This window comes from Hydra viridissima, unplaced genomic scaffold, assembly GCF_058129835.1.
Source record: "Hydra viridissima isolate aposymbiotic clone 2 unplaced genomic scaffold, HvirCarnegie_v1 scaffold_2, whole genome shotgun sequence".
Classification (NCBI taxonomy): Eukaryota; Metazoa; Cnidaria; class Hydrozoa; order Anthoathecata; family Hydridae; genus Hydra; species Hydra viridissima.
The window spans coordinates 3,234,873-3,257,142 of NW_028324301.1; the positions used below are offsets into that span (position 1 = coordinate 3,234,873).

The 22,270-nt window shown below is 31.3% G+C and overlaps 3 protein-coding genes across 5 annotated transcripts; 2 read left to right on the plus strand and 1 right to left on the minus strand.

The window, feature by feature from the left end:
- Window positions 1–1,697: 1,697 nt before the first annotated feature.
- LOC145192246 (F-box only protein 8-like) lies at window positions 1,698–7,083 on the plus strand. Of its 3 annotated transcripts, XM_090079802.1 has the most exons (7): window positions 1,698–2,146; window positions 2,358–2,439; window positions 2,548–2,619; window positions 2,789–2,904; window positions 3,296–3,364; window positions 3,489–3,604; window positions 6,456–7,083. In XM_090079802.1, the coding sequence occupies exons 1-7, from the start codon at window positions 1,956–1,958 to the stop codon at window positions 6,749–6,751; spliced, it is 942 nt and encodes a 313-aa protein (XP_089935928.1). In that variant the 5' UTR covers window positions 1,698–1,955; the 3' UTR covers window positions 6,752–7,083. The 3 variants fall into 3 exon arrangements, with proteins under 3 accessions (XP_089935928.1, XP_089935929.1, XP_089935930.1); XM_090079803.1 differs by lacking the exon at window positions 3,489–3,604 and having other exon boundaries at window positions 6,456–6,935; XM_090079804.1 differs by lacking the exons at window positions 3,296–3,364; window positions 3,489–3,604.
- A 9,157-nt stretch (window positions 7,084–16,240) lies between these two features.
- LOC149891571 (uncharacterized) lies at window positions 16,241–17,011 on the plus strand. The gene has a single exon (XM_090077960.1). It carries the CDS (start codon window positions 16,241–16,243, stop codon window positions 17,009–17,011), a length of 771 nt encoding a protein of 256 aa, XP_089934086.1.
- Window positions 17,012–19,231: 2,220 nt separating this feature from the next.
- On the minus strand, window positions 19,232–21,208 carry LOC149891572 (uncharacterized). The gene is made up of 2 exons (XM_090079471.1): window positions 19,852–21,208; window positions 19,232–19,761 (listed from the first exon to the last, which is right to left on the minus strand). The coding sequence occupies exons 1-2, from the start codon at window positions 20,219–20,221 to the stop codon at window positions 19,325–19,327; spliced, it is 807 nt and encodes a 268-aa protein (XP_089935597.1). The 5' UTR covers window positions 20,222–21,208; the 3' UTR covers window positions 19,232–19,324.
- Window positions 21,209–22,270: the final 1,062 nt, after the last annotated feature.

The following is a 22,270-nucleotide window of genomic DNA, read 5'->3' on the forward strand; positions in this document are numbered from 1 at the left end:
TACAATATGAATCGATAGTTGGTACTCTGAAAAGCTTTTCCGTTACAAACTGGGCAGGTTAGAAGAATGCAGTGGACACAGTGGTTGGATAATTCGCTACTATTTCTATCTGTTTTGGAAAATGTAAATTTAGGAGAGCTGAAGGAACATAATATGAACATCAGAGCAGAAGCTCTGTTGGTTCTGTTTTGATCGGAGAAATTAATTGCTGTATTCTTGTTTTTTTATCATACTTCTTTACCGAAACTGCTGGATAATATGTTCTTGTTGTCAAACTTTCATTTTCAATGCAAATAAACTGCACTTGAAAAAGTACTGATCGATATGGCAAGAAGTTTTTTAATAAAAGCGATTAGGCTTTTGAAAACTTAAATATAGCTGTCAATTCATTTGTTAGCGAAAAATTTTCCCAACTTGATGTTGAGATAAAAGAGAATTGTAAAAAGAAAATGTCAGAATGTCAGGTGAACTTGGTGGAGATGAAATAATTGAACATTAAACAGCACGCTTCAAAACTGAAACGTATTTCATTCTCTCAGAGTATAATAAGATGATCTTTTTAATGACTTTTAACGTAGCACTTATTTTCATTTTTTTGACTCATCACAAATATCTTATTAAATATCAAATATCTTTAGAATTAAAAGCTCCATTTAGAAGTTTATGCAAAATATACCAAATCTTGATAGAAAAAATATCTTAAGGTTTGAAAAATTTATTCAATAACTTTGCAAAATTTACTTCACTTTTCCCGATACATGTGCAGCATATACACATCGCTATGAGATACACATTGCTATGGTATACAAATTGCAATGAGAAGTTTAGTTGATTGAAAACCAAAAAAATCTCTTTTCGATCCAAAACGGCAGCAAAACACAATTTGGATTAGTATTACTATTAATCAAACGTGATCTTGCTGTAGACAATTTTTCTACGATAATTATTTTTCTTCATAACATCACGATGAAAAAAAACTTTTATCTCTCCCAAAATTATTTATTCGCAACTTAGATTTCAACCTAGAACTTGCAGGATCTAATTTACTAATAATTTACTAATAGTTATATAATGATATCGTGAATAATTTCGCAACTTTATTCACGGTGTTCTGCATGTAAATCTTATAACAGAAATCTTATATATAAAGATTAAATTATATATGTATTTGCGCTATACAATTCCACAGTTTTGATCCGATTCTCACCAAATTTTGCACACTGGTCTAATTTCTCCCAGGGGAGGTTTAAGGCCAGGTTTGGACCCCCCAGCTTTTATGTTCAAGGTGCTTATGGCTGTAACCAAGTTCCAGCTCGCTTCGACCCTCCTTGCCTCCGGCGAGAAGGTGATTTCGGTGCTAATAATTTTAATGGCTTTGCTATTGAAAACCAAAAGATTGTAAATATGTGTTAGCGGTTTTTTATGACGATTTTTGAGGGATATTTTTGTAAAAGTATAGGGTATAAATGAACGAGAAAATTTGAAAGCAGGTTTTTGTTTTGAGAGATTATTGTGATTTATCGATGTGTTTGTTGCGAAAAAGTTAGATTACTGTAGTGTGGTTTAGTTCCCAAAAACATGACCACTTAGCTACAAATTCATTTTGATTAATATAATATAGTCTTATATTTAATAGCTGGAAAACCCGGGGTATTGCATCGGAATTCCAGCTTGTATATAATATTGAACGTCAAATCATGATATGTGTATCAAAACGCGTGAATAAAGTTTGGAACTGCCTCTGTCAGCAAAATATACAAACATATTTATGTGAAATCGAATAATACTTAGTGAGGAAAAAGTTAAGTGGTAAAAACAACAGAACAACTAATAAAAAAAAATTAAATAAAAATTGCGGTTAAAGCAACAAAAAAAAATGGTGCTAAAAATTTTTTAAAGCAACTGATTCATAAGGACTTATGTATTATATACACCTACCTAGCTAGAGGAATAAAATGGGGCAAGTTAATAGCTATTCCCAATCTAAGAGGAATCTGAACTGCAGCGTCCAACAGCAATTTCAAGATTTAAATGAGATGCCTCCTGAAATTGCTATTTCTATTTTATCTAATCTTAATGCTACCGATCTTTGCTTGGCTTCTTGTGTTTGGAAAGATTTAGGTGATGACGATACACTGTGGAAAGGGTATATTTTAATTTTGTTTGATAAGAAAATATAAACATACACACATACACACACACAAACACATACACAAACACACACAGATTATACATACATATATATATATATATATATATATATATATATATATATATATATATATATATATATATATATATATATATATATATATATATATATATATATATATATATATATATTGAATTTAACCCAGGTTATGCTATTCAAAATGGACTTACACATCAATTTATGAAAAACTTAAGAAAACCGGCTCTAGTAAAACAAGGTTTAAAGAAGTAATATGATTTATTTTATGTTTCCATTTTACTATATATCTATAAATTTATTTATAAATCAATCATTAACTTAACTGATTTAAGCTAATGTATAAACTTTTTTCTTAGAAACCTGTTTACAAAAGTTTATATCTACTTCTTGATGAAACATCACTGCTATTTGCATTTCGACCACATGAGGTACAAATCTTTAAAAATAGATTTATTAAATTTTTATCTGAATTTTTATTTATCATTGGCTTATTATTATATTATATTTTTTGTTGAACTCCATCTCATTTTACCTTTTTTTTTTATTGACCTCTATCTGATTTTATTGACCTCTATCTGATTATATAAATTTTTTTAGAGCATAAAGTTGCTAGTGGAAAATGATGTTCTTGAAGATTCTCCTAAAGATATTGCAATGTTTATCAATGGTGCATCTCTTAATAGCAGAAGTGTTCAAATCTTATTAACAGACAGGTTGTGGTTGAATAACTTTTATCAATAAAATTTCAATAATAAATAATTAACACGCTCTCTAATTTTGAAGAACAAAAATTAATTATATTTTTAATTTTTATGAAATGTAAATTAATTTTGAAATAAATTTGTTTTTGTTTTTATAAAATCAAATGAAATACCATGTTATTTGATAAATTAACATGCAACCCATCTACAATATTATCAATAAAATATGTTCCTTCCATGAGATGCTTCCTTAAGATGCTTCCATAAGATGCTTCCTCTTAATGCAGAAGATAAAAATTTCTTTTTCTTATGAAAAAGTTAAAAAATTTATTTCATTTCTTTTTAACTTTTTTTAAATTCTTGATTTAAAAAAAAATATTTGATTTTACTTTTCTTTCTTCAGACAAGATATTTTAGAGAAACTGGTTGAAATGCAGAGTTTTTCTTCCTTAACAATTTGTGACAGCCTGAGGTGACTTTATTCCTTTATATTGAAATAATTTCCTGAGTTCCTAGTATTATTGATAAACCTTTTTCCTTCTTTAGTTCATTATTCTTTTGTAATTTTAAGTAAATTTTAAGATGCTTCTTTACAGGAGGATTTTCAAAAAGGTGAAACCACCAGAGCAAAGAGGAGAGTTTCTTCAACTTTTAATTGATTTAATTGGAAGAAAATATTTAGAATGCAATCCTCAGTGTGGTTTAAATAGAGGTGATCATTCTTTTTTATCAAAAAAAATTAAAAAAAAAAAAGACTTCTAATTTTTTTTTTCCTTATAAAAAATTTGAAATCAGCACTTAAAATTCGAGACCTTAAGAGATACAGTGCTTGGAAGGACTCAAGAAGTTAGGTGATCCAACCCCAGGCCTTCAGCCTTCAGTACAAAACAGAAATATATTTCTAAGTTCAGATCCTTCAGTGGTCATTAGGTTTAACAATATCAAAATGCACAGCCTCTAATTTTTTTTAGGCTTAACCCTAGAAGTTTATTAGTAAAATAATCCTTGGGTTATGTTATGAGTTGCTTTTACATATTATGTGCAAATTAGTACTAATAATAAAATCCATTACACACAATAAAATCTTTTTAATTTGACTCTACACTATCATTAGTGAAATATTAGTTTCCAAAGCGAATATTATCTGATATCTTTTATGCCGAATTGAGAACAAAAACATATTTCTTGTTTCTACATGTTATTTCATGATTAGTAATAGATTTCATAATTATATTTGAAGGTATATTTTAAAGCTTTGTACTAATTTAAAACAAAACCAAAGTGTATTTAAATTATGAATTCATGAACATTAAGTTATTTCAGGAGATAATTTTGTTTCAAAATGATTTATGAAGATGGATGTAAATTATGAACTTTTAAATTATGCATGTAGAAGTTCAATTTTATGAAAAAGGAAGGCTTTAAAAAGTTCATATCTTACATTTTCATAAGTGCATCAGCTTGTAAAATTGCTAATATTGTGCTTATAAACATCTTGAGTTATCTTTTTGCAGGTCCCCCAAAGTTTATACAAGTCTGAAAGTTTCTTGTAGATTTTTTAGTTGAAAAGATTACATTAAAAACACTATTAAGAAATAATGTTTTATATATCTTGTTTGCTAAGTCATATGTCTAAAAGTATCAGGTACATCAATACTTTTGTAATTATGTTTTCTACTGGTCCCGTTTTGCCACCATTGAACTTATAGCATCTATATTTCTCTACAAACTTTTTTTTTTTGCTTTGAACATGGACCATATGAGTATTAATAAAACCCCTTTTTCTTACAAAAACTTACACTTAAATACTCAAACTTTTGGTCGGAAATCTAAAACAAAAATTTTCCCATCCAAGAGAAGAGTCAATTGATCTAATTTACTATTAAACTTTGTTATTATTCTTCTTGCATTCACTTGTCTATTTAGCTTTCCTGATCTTTTTATGGTATTTTTTGAAAGTTCACATCCTCAGGTTTCACACCACTTATGTAAAAAAATAAAATTTAAAGTTTGAGATTTTTTTTTTTTTAAATTTCAAAACCAACTTAGAACTAGAATTACTGTAAAAAAAAAGTATTCATAATTAAATTAGAATTGGATAGTTTAGTTCTGTCTGCAGTTGCTGATATCATAGGATAAGAAGTATAATTTCTTAAAATCAGAGTGATAGTATTTGAATCAGTATCTTTCCTTTCTCCTAGCTGCTTTTTTTTTTTTAATATTAAAGGATTGCTTTTTATGAGAATTTTGATGAAGAATCTATAGAACTGCCAGGTTTCACCACAATCAACCAATTGAACATTTTTTTCATCATTCATTTTTCTTCTCCTTTATCATTCTTCTCTATGCCATCTGTTTATTATCCTTTCTTACTTTTTTTTACTTACACTGGAATCATGCATATTATCTCTCACTTATTCTTCAAGTATTCTGTTACTGAGAGCTTTATACCAGGCAATATCTTCATCTGTAGCTTTCCAAATGGGAGAGGTACTATTAGAACTCTCATCTAATGTAATAAAACTGTTCAACCAAATTCCTCTTACTGAAATACTCTTTTTAAATTTCTTTTTAGCAATCACTGTTGTTTTTTTTTTTTGTTTTTCTTCATAGTCTTTTACTTTGAAACATGTACAAACTCTAAGTCCATCTAAAAAGTGTATTATTGTATTTGTAAGTTTATTGTATATGTCTTATAATGAACTTTGAATACAATAAAAAAAGTATTCTGCAATAATGAATAAGTTTTTAGTAGAATAAACTAAAAATCTAAAATAAAATCATTTATGTTTTATTATATTTTAAAAATAAAAAAAATTCAGCAGTACTTTGATATCTCACAAAAATCTTTTACAGCATTTTTTGCTGTAAAAGATTTTTTTTGGGATAGTTAAAATTTATAAAAAGTATCCATAGGTTTTTTAAGCTTCCTATCCAGCCTCTGGCTAAAAAATAATCTCTGATATTGGTCTTTGGTCTCTCAAACCCTAGATTTTTATTTAATTCAGATTTTTATTTAATACAGTTTAATTCATTTAATTGGAACTCTATTTTGGCACCTACACAATCTATTTTTGGCATCTACACATCTATGAGTAAGAAAAGTTAATATACCATTTCTTTTTCTTAAAAAGATAAAAATCTGCCTAAAACCATCAATGTAACTGCTGGCTTTTATCTTCACTCAATATTGATAAAAATAAATAGAATAAATTTAGAAACAAGGCTTCAGTTTTCTATTGAGTTCATTTTAACAAGTCTGCCACTAGTGTAAGACATAAAAGAAGGAGATGCTGGATATCATCTTTTTTTTTTATGTCGGACAATATTATCCTCTGGTAATAATGTAATTTGTTATATCAACTAGTCAATTTTATGTTTAATAAGCGTTCATTTGTTTTCACCAGCTTCTTACTCATGTTTTTTTATTTCTCTTTTGGTCCTAAACTCAAGGCTGGCAGTTTGTTAATTACAAATTTCGTTACAATCACCTTTTCAAAATATTTAACAAATTGACCAGTGTTTTGTGACTATAGGTTACAATAGCAATTTTTTACATTTAGAGCAACTAAGTGTTATATGCTACTCAATAATACTTCTCAGTGTGGATTTGTACAGCCCTCACGTCAAGACGAAAATGTCCAAGCGAGAGTTTATTCGAAATAACCGGCAAGTGTTGCAAAACGTAAACATAGATTTAATGAGTGATATATACGACGACGTTTATTTAAACGGACATATTGTTGACGATTGTCATTCATTACAGAGCGCAAAGCAGCGTCAATTTCCATTTTATAGACCGTACGGTGCTATATTTGAACTAAAGCCTTTGCCGTTGAAACTCACTTGTTCATGTTGAATCCTTCTGCTTTTTTATTTTTTTGATGTCAATCGAGCACGAATTATTTAAATGATTTTCTACGAAGTTTATTTGTTGATTGCAATTTTTAAAACGTACTTTTGTAATGTTAATTTTTTTTTTTTTGAGTGTTGTTTATTGTTTGTGTTTTAAATTTAAATTTTGTAATAAATCATTTTGATGACTGGAATTTTTGTTTGTTTGTAAGTTTTATGTTTATCTCTATTTTTTTTTTTTTTTTTTTTTTTTAAATTAGTTTACTTACATAATTTATATTTTTGGAAGTTGTAAATCTGCAATTTATCCGTAAAATAAACGCTCCTTACTAGAAATTAGTTTAACATTTTTAACATTTTTCAGAATATTCACATTCGTCGTTTATCACAAGTAAAGGGTGTTTTTTTTAGAGGTATAGAACTTTAAATTGCAATAAAACAACGATGGATTATTCGATTGACAAGAATTTTTATTTATTAGAAAGATAACACACCCATTGGCAGAAGAAAAGAATTACTCTGGCAAGCTCCAGAAAAACCCTTTGGTGGGAGCAATTTTGACACTTTCCTGATCTCAAAACTATAAAAACTGAAATCATCCATCACCGTCCGTGAAAGAAATTTCATTTTTAAATTTATGCTTTATAAAAAACAGCAAATGACAGCATTAAAAGTTTTTGGCATTTTTACAGCCGCAGTAACCTTAGATTTTCATATTAAAAACAATTAAAAACATATAATCTGGTTAGAGAAACTAATTAGAATATAAAACTGCAAATAATTTCATTTTTATTAAATCTGAGAATGAGCAATTATTAAAGATCTACATTGCTCTTTTGTTACGCTAACTTTAGGTATTCAGTATAAAATTTTGCGATCATTAATTGAATATTGTTTGTAACTTCCATGCTGTAATTTAACCAAAATTAAAAAAAAATTTTTAATTTTGAAACTATATAACTTTTATCAAATCCAAGAAACAGCAATTATCATTTTTAAATTTATGCTGTTACTCAAATTTTAAATTGCGCACTAAAAAATCTACATTTCAGTATTGTTATGGAATAATTTTTTAAAAGAATAGTTTTTTCAGTTTCTAAACCTAAATTGAAGCAAAAGAATGCCAAATCAAGCCAAATCACACGATGACTGCAGAAAAACCGTCTGTTTTCTCTGCATGAGAAAGAGCTTAAGGTATTGTGTTATTTTTTCCTTTTTCTTTAATAATTTGATTTATTTATAAAACATTTATTTCTTCATTTGAATATTTAACATAAAATTCTTTTGATATACATTATCTGATGAGCTTTATGTATTGTTTTCAGAGTTCTCACAAAATCTATGATGGATGATGTGTTGAGCATACTTTCATCAAGTCTTGATTTTGCTGACAACAGAGTGCCTCTTGGAATATGCGATACTTGCCGAATAACCATAGGAAAGAAGAAGAATGGAGCAGAAGTCAATTTACCACCTCTTTTTGACTTCACATCTGTCAAAGTTCGACCTTCAACAAGAGGCAACAACTGTGACTGCCTAATCTGCCAGATTGGTCGAATGAAAGTTTTTCAAAAGCACCCACTTGAAGATCAAGAAAAATTGGAAACAGGCCAAACTCAAAGAAGATGCTCAGACTGCCTCTCCATTATTGGAAGAGGCATCTCACACAACTGTAACACATTTACATTTCGAGAAAATATGAGACAACTAGCCATCACGGATTCTAAAGTCTCTGAGCAAATTGCATCCACTATTGTTGCAGCCAAAAAATCCTCTCCACATGGGACAATCAGACTGTCTCATGCAGGTGGTGGTCGCCCCCTACCACTAACTAAAGGTGATTTAAGTATCTTTCAATTAGTGAAACATAAGTCAACTGAGTGAGACAGTTGCTTTTCGCTAGAGTTAAAAAAATTTAATGGCATTATTATGAATGTAATACAATCAAGACAATAATGTGATGTAATGATAACTTTCAGGTTCATTAAAAACAAAAAGACTCTTTGGTGATGGTCCTATCTTGAGCACTCAGGATCTTGTGCAAGTGCAAGTTAACACAGGCCTGTCAAACATTTTATCCAAACAAAAATTCAGGTCAGTAATGATAAGTTGCAGAAACGCCAACAAATTGTTGTGCATTGCAAAGATCTTGCAGATCTCCTCAATGATGTTCTGTTGAGAAGACAAATCTATTCATCACACATTGTAAAGCTTGGCCTTGATGGTGGTGGTGGTTTCTTGAAAGTAAGTTTGGGCATTCAAGAGGCAGAGCAGAGCATGGAGGCAGGGTCACCACCAAACAAGAAAACTTTAGCCACACCAACTGCCAGGGACAGTGGAGTCAAGAAGCAGCTGCTAGTTGCAATTGCTGAGGATGTGCATGAAAATTACAGTAATATTCAAAAGATCCTCAATCTTCTTGTAATCGAGAAAGTTGACCTCCTTCTCTCAACAGATTTGAAGTTAGCCAACATTGTTTGCGGCCTTCAGTCACATGCCAGCTCTCACCCTTGCACATGGTGTGATGCCTCTCACAAGAATTTAGCCCAATGTGGCACCCCTCGAACATTTGGCTCTTTGAGACGATGCTTTGAGGATTTCAATGCAAATGGTCAGGATTTGAAGAAAGCTAAGCTATTCAAAAATGTTGTCAACTTGCCACTTCTAAATGTACCAGACAGCACACTTGTCTTGGACGTCATTCCACCAATGGAACTTCACCTACTTCTGGGTGTTGTAAACCATCTTTACAACATTCTAAGGGAGTCTTGGCCAAACGTCTCAGCTTGGCTAAATGATCTACATATCAAACCACAGCCTTTTCATGGTGGGCAGTTTGCTGGCAATGAATGCAAGAAAATGCTGAAGAATGTGGATCTTCTTCAGAGAATGGCAGAACAAGATAGCGCATTTGACATCTTTGATACAATTGACACACTGCAAAAATTTGATTCTGTAGTTTCTGCATGCTTTGGAAACAAATTGGAACCTGACTATGTAGAAAGAATTGATAAATTTCACACTGCATTCTTGTCTCTGACAAGAGGAAGAATCACTCCAAAGGTTCATGCAGTATTTTTCCACGTGAAAGAGTTCATTGAAAAACAAAGGGAACCACTAGGAAAATACAGTGAGCAGGCAGTAGAGGCTATGCACCACAACTTCAAATTACACTGGAGTAGATACAAAAGGCCAATTGATCATCCTGAATATGGGAAGTGGCTACAAACCTGTTTGGTTGACTACAACAGCAAAAGCTTGTAAGAAAGAGAAAAGTATGAATACTAGAAAATAGTGCACATTTTCTAATACTTCAATGAGAAAAACTGCTTTTTTCACTCTTGGATAACTTGTTGAGTAAAAGCTGTTGTACTCAACCATAACTTAAGGATCATTGATGAAACTATCAAAGATGCAATTTTCCGTTGTAGTTTCTTCTGATTTTGCAGATTATTTTATAGCAACTATTGAATATCTTTTGTTTTAGAAAAAAATAGTGTTTAAAAACTTGATTTGTTATATAATCTTTTGCAATTTTTTGTTAAACAGTTACCTTTTGTGTTTTTTATGCCAATCTAGAATAAAGAATATTTATAATACTGTAAAAATGCCAATAAATATTGAATGCTGTCATTTTCAATTTTTTAAGAATAAGCAAAATTTTAAACACACTTTTCTTCTGCGGACGGCGATAGATGATTTCAGTTTTTATAGTTTTGAGATCAGGAAAATGCCAAAATTGCTCCCACCAAAGGGTTTTTCTGGAGCTTGCCAGAGTAATTCTTTTCTTCTGTCAATGGGTGTGATAATCTTGTGGCATTACATTTTAAATATAATTTCTGGCATATGACCGCCACGGCTGGCTCGGATGTAGTCCAATCTGGACGTCCAATTTTCGATGACTTTTTCCAACATTTGTGGCCGTATATCGGCAATAACACGGCGAATGTTGTCTTCCAAATGGTCAAGCGTTTGTGGCTTATCCGCATAGACCAATGACTTTACATAGCCCCACAGAAAGTAGTCTAGCGGTGTTAAATCACAAGATCTTGGAGGCCAATTCACAGGTCCAAAACGTGAAATTAGGCGGTCACCAAACGTGTCTTTCAATAAATCGATTGTGGCACGAGCTGTGTGACATGTTGCGCCGTCTTGTTGAAACCACAGCTCCTGGACATCATGGTTGTTCAATTCCGGAATGAAAAAGTTTGTAATCATGGCTCTACACCTATCACCATTGACTGTAACGTTCTGGCCATCATCATTTTTGAAGAAGTACGGACCAATGATTCCACCAGCCCATAAAGCGCACCAAACAGTCATTTTTTCTGGATGTAACGGTGTTTTGACATACACTTGAGGATTATCTTCACTCCAAATGCGGCAGTTTTGTTTGTTGACGTAACCATTCAACCAGAAGTGCGCTTCATCGCTAAAGAAAATTCGCTTATGAAAATCGGGAACAACGGCAATCTCGTTTTGGGCCCATTCGACGAATCTACGCCTTGCTTGATGATCGTTTGGCTTCAATTCTTGCACGAGTTGGATTTTGTAAGCACGCATACCAAGATCCTTCCGCAAAATCTTCCATACAGAGGATGGACACAGATCCAATTCCTGTGCTCGATGGCGGATAGACTCATTCGGGTCTTCCGCAATGCTACGCTCTACAGTAGCAATAGCTTCTTCTGTACGCACCGTACGGCGTCTCTTGGGATGCGAGTTATCAATGAGAGTAAACGTGGTGCGAAAACGTTCCATGGTTAATCGAATTAACTGCTCTGATGGATGATTTTGTCGAGGATAAAATGGACGTAGAGCGCGATATGTATTCCGCACAGAACCATTATTTTCGAAATAAAATTGAACTATTTGCAAGCGTTGTTCAGGCATGAGTCTATTCATGATGAATTGCCAAACCAAACTGAGAATAAATCACTTGTCACCTGTTAAATCGGTCGCCATCTTGAACAGTAATGCCAACTTAAAGTTCTATACCTCTAAAAAAAACACCCTTTATTATCGTGATTTTCTTTAATGATTTAAACAGGATCATCCATCAGATTCATGAAAATCAGTTAAAAATAAAGAATATTTTTTACATCTCTAAAAGATGTCATCCTATCTAATAAACTTTCTTATCTTCATCTATATTAAGGGTGTGCGTCTCGGAATCGTTTTCTCTAAATGAACCGGGAAAAGCATAACGAGACGAGAAATGCTCCCGGTAAAAATAACGAAACAAGGGAAAAAACTGTCCCGGAATAAAGTTATAAATCGGGACAGTAATTTTGTCTCGGAATTTAAAAATTGTGTCCCGGATATCATCGTCTCGTCTCGAATAAAAAAATAACGAGACGCAGATGCTTAATCTATATATGTTTTTTTTATAAGAATTAAGGCACTGCAGCCTTAAGTCTTACTTTTTTCTACTTTATAAAACCTGATCTAGCATCCAGTCCAACTATTTGACTGGTTCCGTTCGAAAGTAATGCTTAACTAAAATAGTATAAAACCGCAACTAAAATCATGAGATTTTTTTTTTTAAATCTTATTTGTGTTATTGAGTTTTAAGTTATATCACTTTGAAAGTTGTGAATCGAATTCAGTTCAATGATCTAAATTAGTGAAAACGAAACCAAAAAAACCTAATTACTCCACCATATTACTCAAAGCTCTGTGGAAGATGCTGCTTAATGTTAGCACCTGGTCACGCCCATAACTGTTCCTGTTCAATTGCCGTAACTTGATCTTTCTTGCTAAAAAAGTCTTGGAGGCTTTCAAGCTGAAAAAGTTGCTTCATATTAAAAAATAAAATGAAGACTGATTGCATTTCAAAAGGGGTAAGTTTTTCTATATTGATTGGCAAACACTCAACTTTTTGAGCAACTAGTTTAGACTCAAAAATTACGCTCAAAAATGATGCAAAATGATTTTTTTAAAGTCCATGTCAGTCTATTTTGCGTTAATTAAGACCGCAAGAATTTCCTTAGGAGTTTAAAAAGCAATCTTTCCAACATAACTGCTATTAACTCTTAATTGATTCTAAATTAAATTTTCTTAACATTCATTTTAAATCACGGTTTTAAAAAAATGGACTTTAAAGTCCATAAAGTCCATATTCTTGATGCTCATCTTCACAAGTTTAAGGAGATCGTGTGCGTTTGAATTTACTACTTTTTTATTTTATTTTTATTGAGTTCAACAACTACAATTTGTTGGATTATAGATTTTGTAGCAATTGCAATCGGCATGAAACAAAAATTTGTGAAGGTGATGCTGAGAGAGTTATTCCTTTTTTCATAAACATTTATAGAGGTTGAAAGCCAACAATCGATCCCAAGGTTGATATTGCAGCTAAAACAAATAGAAAGTTGAAGTTCTATGATAAAAACGTGATGGGGCAATACCTTACGTCACGTCTTGAAACATAAAGACGTAACGTAAGATTCAGAAATTTGTTAACCTCCCCTGCTTTCATCCTATTATCCTTGGGTATTGATGCTGAATTTCCACATCATCCTGATGAAGTCGCTCGCCTTGCTCCTTTAAGCAAAGTGTGATCAAGTTTTAGATGAGCAAATGCTTATTAGATTTGTAAATATGACCATTATCATACAGGCTACACTTCAAATGAATAAACAGATTTGCATCACTTTTTTCGTCTGCGTAACTTCGAGATATTTATCCAAGTATATATAAATTCACGAACTGTCACATTTCTTGTTTAAATGTTTTATACTTCCTCTTGCAGATTTCCCATGTTCTATTGATCTTCGGTTAGGTGCAGGTAGTGTATTTCTTTCTTAGGTCACAGTTTTTTTTTCTTGACATTCGAACTCAGTTTGTGCATAATGCGGGCTGTCCAAATCTAGCCAGATGTTAAATTAGTCATCTTGTTTCGATTTGTTCATGACACTCACTTTAAAGAAAACAAATTAAAACAGAAAGTTTCGTCCTCCTTTATAAAAAAAAATTACTAAAAGCAACAAAACGTTAATGCCTTCTCCTAAGTGATAATTCAGCCTGTTCTTTTTAACCTTTCATATATTTCAGACAATAGACCTTCATAGTTTTGCTCTTAATTTTGTTGCGTTCAACACGACGTTCTTCAAAGTATTGATTTTACAGGTTGTTAAACGTTCATAATGTTTGGGTTGCAAAGGGTTTCTTGATTTTCTTCAGGTGTTTACAAGTTAACACAAACAGTACCATAAGGTTTCAATACTTGCTGAATTGTTCTCTATTTACGTCGTTGACCTTCAATGTCTTCGATTACTGTTTGTAAAAAAAGGAATAAATTTCTCAGCATCACCTTCCCACTTTTTGGACTTCATATTGGTTGCAATTGCATAATCAGTTATAATCCAACAAATTGTATCAGTGGAAATCAATAAAGAGAAACTTGAAAAAAAAAATAATAGTAAATTATACACGCCTCAAACCCAGATGTTTTCGTTGAACTTGTCAAGGTGAGTATCAAGAATAAGGACTTTAAAAAAGCATTTCGCATCCCGTTGGAGCGTAATTTTTATGAGAGTCTTTCTCTATAATGATCTTCCTTTATGAGAGTCTACCTGTAGTTTCTTAGAGAACAACTAGTTGCCCGAAAAGTTCAGCCTTGAGTTTTGCCCGAAAACCCATGAAGCAGCTTGTTAAAAATAGAACTTTTTGCATAATTTAATCAGGGAAGGGTTTTGGTGTGACAACTTTGTTTTGAGGCGTAAAGTTGTTATTTTCGAAACACAGATAAAACGGATTCAATTAAATAGCAGCTCTGTGCAATCTCTTGAAGTGTTTCAAATCTTTTGATACCATCACTGGAATCTTACAACTTTGAATGGCTAAGTGTAAAAAATTTTAAACTCGATTTATTTCAGATGATTTATGTAGAAGTATGTACTATTGTTCTTTGTTGGTCGTTGTTAACAGAAAGACAAAACACTGATGCTTAGTTTTAAGTGCAAGAAATTACATGTAATAACATTAGAAAGACTACTTGATGCCATAAACACATCGAATTATCATACTCAATAAACCTGACGCTAATTCTACCGTTGAAAACTAAATATTGTTTGTGTGGGCGAGAAAACTTTAACAAACTCTTAGAATCTCCGAAAGTTGATTGGTTCAAAATGATGGCACAATATTGGAAACCTGAATATGTTTTGTTATCAAGCTTACTTTTTTTTTAATGTTTCTCTGCAAAAGGTCAATTTCTGCTTTTGCAAAAGTGCTATAATACTCAAACAATTTTATTGTGTAGGGTGATCTTTTTTTTTCTACTTGCTTTCTTTTGCAGTAAAATCGAAAAAAGCATCACAGTTTATCCAAAAGTAAATTCTGACACGATGCGAAAGTTTTTTTTCCATTTCCTTGAAACTAAAAGAATAACCAATGAATTTATTCCCCGTAATCGGCATGTAACGTTTCGTAAGTGTAATCTGAAAACTATAAATCAAAACCAAAAATCAAAAACCTGAAGCGAATGCAACTTAAAGACTTACATGTGAATTCAACCTAAAAATTTCGGCACTTGTCTGGTTTCGCATCCCCCCCCCCCCCTTTTTTTTTTTTTTTTTTTTGCAGATTCTGGAAGATCTTTGTCTGAAACGAAAAAAAAATGGTATTCATTTTTATTTTTGACAAAGAAAAAGTACTCTAATTCACATTTGAATATTCCATTTTTCCGTTAACCCTTTCATGCGCTGGGTTGCTGTATAACAACAAATTAAACTAAGCTTCCCCAATTCAAATGGTGCATTTTAACCGGTTGAAAACAATAATATTATATGAAGGAGAGTTGAAAAAGGCTGTAGAAAAAGTCTACTTTAACATTTCATTGTACCACTGTCATTTTGTAGATGATTTTTTATGAGTTGTGTTAGTTACAGAAAAATAATTGGTGCATGAAAGGGTTAAAAACGACGCTGCTTTTAACTCCATTTTGAAACTTTTTAATGATAGTTTTACAACCAATGATATATTAAGAATAACTAGATGTCTAACTGCCGTAAATCGGCATAAGAAAAAGTGAAGCAAAAATCGGCCATTTTGGGGGGCAAAATCTTTACGCTATTTATCAAAACAAAACAAATACGAAGCTTTTGATTTGTTAAATTTGCCCCCCATAATGGCCGATTTTTGCTTCAAAAAATACGCGGAAGTTAGACATCTAGTTATTTTTAATATATCATTGTTTACAACCATTAATTCAAACCGCTGAAAATATTTACCTGGTTTTTACAAGCGTTAAGAAGTATAAAGAACAAAAAAATGGATGAAGTGTTATCAGCAAAACAAAATCAGTTTTTAAGTAGTTTTTACACTCCATCTTTGATGTTTGTCCATGTTTTGCTGCGCCACTGCCTAATACCAGTAAACAACAGGTGACAGGTATAAAATTATTTGGAATTTTTTCGAACGGTTTTGATGTTTTATAAGTCGCGTAAAAAATTCGTGTCACCAGTTTTTTATAAAGAGAAATTTCAAAATGGCTAGAAAACCAACAGTAGATGAGTTCGATAAAATCTCGTTAACTCAACTTGGTGCGAGGTTTATGAATAATCGCGAAGAATGCAAAAAGTGGTTGAGAGAATTCGGCTTTCTTACTACTGTTATGATTTGTCCCGTTTGCAACTTGCAGTGTAGCGAACAGCTGTACACACGCAGTGTAGATGGAATAACCTGGAGATGTACTGTTAAAAAGTGTAAAAAGACTGTAAACATTCGCAAAGGCAGCGTTTTTGAGATATCGAAACTGGAGTTGTGGAAGATCATTGGAATAACATACATATGGGCTCGTAGCGCAGGCAAAAGTCGGGGACTGTCGCAAGAAGATATTCAAAAAGAATTGGATATTGGATGCAGTGAAACTATTAGCAATTGGAATCAGTTTTGCAGAAATGTTGCAGTAGATTACCTTTTGAATAACCCTGTGCAATTAGGCGGCCCTGGCTGTGTTGTAGAGATTGACGAATCTCTTTTTGCTCGCCGCAAATACAACCGTGGCAGAATTGTGGAAGGCCAATGGATATTTGGTGGTTACGAGCCAACAACAAAAAAACGTTTTTTAATCCCCGTTGCTCAACGTGATACAGCAACTCTTTTGCCGATCATACATCGATGGATAAGGCCAGGGACGGAAATTTGGAGTGATATGTGGGGTGCTTATAACACTCTTGGAGCACAAGGCTTTCAGCATGGTACGGTGAACCACTTGCTTCACTTTGTATATCCGGCAACAAACGTGACAACTAATTGAGTCGAAGCAATGTGGTGTCGCAGCAAAGCAAAATTTAAAGCAATGTTTGGAACACATAGAGACATGAATACTGACTATCTCAGCGAATTCATGTGGATGCAGAGGTTTAAAGAGCATGCGTTTTTTCACTTTTGGGATCAAGTTGCTACTAACTACCTGGTAAATTAGATGTTCGTAAAACTATTTGATGAACACAACTCATTATTTTTAGGTTTATATTTCTTTATATATTGTGATGAATAAATTTAGTAGCTTTTCAGTGTATGTTTTTATTTAAGTCATTTTTTTGTTCTTTGTATTTCTTAACGCTTGTAAAAACCAGGTAAATATTTTCAGCGGTTTGAATTAATGGTTTTAAAACTATCATTTAAAAAGTTTCAAAATGGAGTTAAAAGCAGCTCGTTTTTAACGGAAAAATGGAATATTCAAATGTGAATAAGAGTACTTTTTGTTTGTCAAAAATAAAAATGAATACCATTTTTATCCGTTTCAGACAAAGATCTTCCAGAGTCTGCAAAAAAAACTATCATCTTGCCCCGCATACGGGACAAGATGATAGTTTGAGGTAACTTTGGTTAATGAGTTTTTTCCAGGCTATTTTTAATTTTTATATGGGTTTTTTTTATACATATGTGACGCATAATTTTTTTTTCCACTTTTTGATAAAGTTTTACTTATTGAAACAGTTATTGAATAAGATATAAGTGCTTTTCAAAACGTTCGTTATCTTGCCCCATGTTCCCCTACTTATAAAAATATTGTTGATTTTTTACATTTTTAAATATTAACTAATTTGAAACTATTCAGTATCTACACAAATTTCATATGAAATTTAATGAAAAACTTCTGCTAAAAAAAAAGTCCCTTAAATATACTTTATTAACTTATATTCATTAAAAAATGTTCTTTAAGCATAGGAACTTAACTTTTTTTAGGGTTTAAAATTAAATTTCTTCCAATTTCAAAAATAGAAAATAGGAAAAATTAAGTTCAAAACTCAAACACCAACATCTTTTCTCGGACATAATTCATCGATTTAAAAATTTGAGAGGACTAATCTAAATGGTATATAGTGATATCCTACCAAAACGTTTCTTCGGAACTCGCAGTAAAATGGCGATTTTCACAGTGTATGTGACAGTATTGCATTAACTTTGTGTCGTGGTAACTCATGTAATGACCGACCAAAAAATTCCTCCGAAGCATGTTTTAAATGTTTACAAGAGTTTAAAGGCAATAAGTGAAAATGAGGTGAAAATATGCATTTGACTGAAATAATTATTCTTTTTCTGCCAAATAATTAACAGCTCTATTTTTAAGCAATTATGATTTATGGCATGACAAAGTTTAAACAAGGAATTACATAAACTGTTAAAGTTATTCTTATTAACATAAACATAAAGTTTAAGCTAATAAGAATAACTTTACGGCTATTGTTAAAAGTCTTTTAATTGTGTTTTTATGTTTTAAGAACTGCTTTGACTGAAGAGCAACAAACCATACATGATCATCCATTACATACGGAGCATTTCATTGGATTGATTGCTTTGTGGTAAATCAACATTAAGGAGTTTATCTGACATTTAGTAGGTAACTTTATATATCTTTGTGATTTGGAAAAGCCAGGCGACGCGCAAAGTTACTGTATGAACAATATCTTAAAAAATTGTAAAATCGCTAAATCCTTAATGACGAAACGTGCGTCAAATCAGACGTCAAGCAGCTCCAAGGAAGAAGAATTCAATTTCGCAAAAACTCGGTTTGACATAAATACATAGCGTTCTCTACAACAGGCCTATTCATCGCGCAACCGGATTTTTTTGTGGAGGCCTACTTTTTTACGGCAAAAAAGATAATAACTTCGTAATTTTAAAACTAAAAAGTATTTTTAATTCTCTGTATAGCCTAATAATTTTTTTTCATGAAAAAAGAAAAAGAAAGAAAAAATATTTTTAAGTAATAAACAATGTAAATAAAAGACAAAGAAATTTTTTCTAATTTAAAATTTCACACATTTACATTATTATTACACCTTTAATTTTGATTTTAACATCGAAATACAAAATTGATATTTTCTTAAATTGAGTAGAAATGTTATTAAACCAAACAAAGAATATTAGATAAATTTTGATTAAAATTGTTAACAAAATCTGAAAAAACAAACTACTATTTGAAACTTTTACAAATCTTTTATAAAATAGTACTATATATATTATAAATAGTAGACAACTAAGTAGACTTCTTAGAGATTTTTAATACTCTTAGAGCAGGTTCTTTGCCAGATCTTGGAGTGACAGTGGTACATAAACTTTTTTAAAAAATGTTGCTCAATATTACACAATGATGTTCTTCCATATCCAATAAATAATGGTCTGATATAATCATAAATAAACTACTTAAAGATTTTTTGCAATTATGATCTTTAATTATTTGAAAAATTACAAAACAAAAAAATGTCCATTGGCACAAATTATCAGTTGGAATTTTTAATCCACCACGATCTAAAAATTTAGAAAACTGACCATATTTCTGATAATAGAACCTTGTTTGATCTAAAAGTTCATAATCAGTTTGTTCTTTATCATTTTGTGTAACATAACCAGCTATGTGAATAAGTGACATTTTGACATCATTAGCAATAGAAGATTCTAGACCTTGCAAGTTATCAAGAATTTCGCAGCAGTCTTCAGACAATTTGTAATGGAATAACGCACATTGATGACCAGACTTCACATTAAAATTGTCAATATCTAAATTTAATTTCAAAAGTAAAGATACATGTTTAATACGTAATTTTTCAATAACTTGTTGAACACTAAGAAAATATGTACCACCAGAACCTTGACAAAGTATACTATATTCTTTTTCCAGGTGATCTGATGTAAATTGGCCAAGAAGTACGTAGTTTTGCGTAGTGCTAAGTAAATATCTACATAAATCTACTAGTCCATAACAAGTTTGATGTATACAAGTTGCAGTATCTTTAGAAAGCTGTTTAATGCGTTTACCTTTGGGACCTGCCATTTTAAGTGCCATATCACCAAATTGTAGTACTAAATTTAAACAGTTGTCATCAGGATTATTGATAACAGCCTGCAAAGGATCATTATGCCTTGTATCAGCACCAATGGCTTTGACATTTAAAATTTTCCACCAACTAATAACTTTATTGATAAATATAGCAGTGTCGTTAACATCACTATGAATCATGTCAGGATGTTGCAAAAGAGCAGTGTAAGTTTTTCAGAAAATACTCTTAAAACCGTCAATACACAGTCATTCAACAGGTTTAGGAGAAATAGAAATTTCATTCAGGTCAGATAACTTTAGAAAGCTACTGGATTCTGCATTGTAAAGCTGCTTCAAATGAGTCCATTTTGCAATCCTGGTTACTCCGTTATCGTCAAATATTAATTCCTGAGTTTTTTCAGTTAACCAAAGATTACGAATATTTTTTATGAGGTGTACAAAATTATAAAGTAAATACTTTCCATCTACTGTTAACCATGGTTTTCCCGGAACAAATGTGTACATTTTAAAAAAAGACTGATTGACACGATTCCCATCACATATAATAGCTTTTACATTTGCATTGGCTGAATCAATTATTTGATTGTTTAAATTAATCTGTTCAAACAAAAAATCAGATGGTAATTTTGATATTGGTATCATTTTAATTAACACCTTTGGACCTCCATTTAAACAAACAGCCATTATCCCTAACAATGTTTTGGACAATTCTACTGGGTTATCCTCTGATCTACCAAAAATAGTTCCACCCTGGTAAAGCAAACGTTTTTTAACATATATTTCATCATGTAGTGTGATACATAATTTCTGCTTATCCGGAAGAGAGTTAAAAATTGAGTTAACAAATTTGTTTTCATTAATATTAGAAATTTTTGAACTAATTCGAGTCAGTGTTGAAATAGTTGGAAGTTGATAGTCATTACTTAAGCGATTATATAATGCTCTTGATGTTGAAAAATATACAAAAGAGCATATAAGTATTTCAGGTGTATAAAGTTTATCTCAAACAGTTTTTGGTCCCATAACTGAAATATGTTGCATAATTACCTCTTTTTTATTGTCCATTTTCAAGGAGCTTAAAAAACGAAGTATCTCATCAAACTTAGACCAGGTGTCAACAGTTATGATTCAATTTACTGTTAAGCTAGAAATGTGACACTTAATCCCATAATGAAATGTTTCAAAGGTAAGATTTTCATAAATTTTAAGTACAAAAAAAGGTATTCCATTAAAAAATTGCAAAGATTGTATAACAACATAGCCATCAACCATAAACGATATAAATGGATATTGGTGATCACTGCTATTGATAAACTTGTTTTTGATGTCACAAAAAGTAGCTTTATCTCTTTTAAGAAATGTGTCTTGCTCATCATCTAATGTACTTTTAATGCCACCTAAAGATCTTTTGGTAGTTCTTTCAGTTGGATTAGCAGTTGGAATTTGAGATAAAGGTATTCCCAGCCAAACAGAAGGAGGATTTTTTGGTCGACGTTTTCCTCCACGCACTATAACTGTATCAAAATTTGTAACTCACAGATAACAGTATACTTGTTAACAACCAAATTAGAGTTTGGAATAGCTTTTATCCATTTTACACGCTCAACGTTATCACTTGGAAACCGATACACTGATATTTTATTAACTTCACTAGATATTTTGTTTTTTTCACTTTGATAGTTGGTGCGACAAGCATACACACAACATTTATTTGCCATGATGATTTAATCTAAATTTTATAAATATATTATTAGCTTTGAATTAAATCTGAAACTCCATGTTTAAATTATATAAGTTTACTAACATTGTATTACATTCCATTACTTAAATATATATCATAGACGACATGACATTTTATCAGGTCTGAACATGGAGAAATAATTTTTTTTTGCCGTAAAAAAGTAGGCCTCCACAAAAAAATCCGGTTGCGCGATGAATAGTAGGGTACAGTGAGATTTATATGTTTTTGAAAAAAATAAATTTCAAGCTTAAGAAAAGGTGTATTCCTATGTAAAATTAAATTTCAAGGTAGGTTTGTTATGGACCACTTTTTGATAAGAAAACGTCTTGATACCCAAATTTTCATATTTACAGATTATTAAAATGAAAAAAATTTAAATTATTATAAAGTAAACAAAATCCGTTTTTATGTAATAAACTCTCCTAATAAGCGCAGCGCCGAATTAATTTTAAAAGATATTTTTACTTGGCTCTCCGCTGTATAAAAGC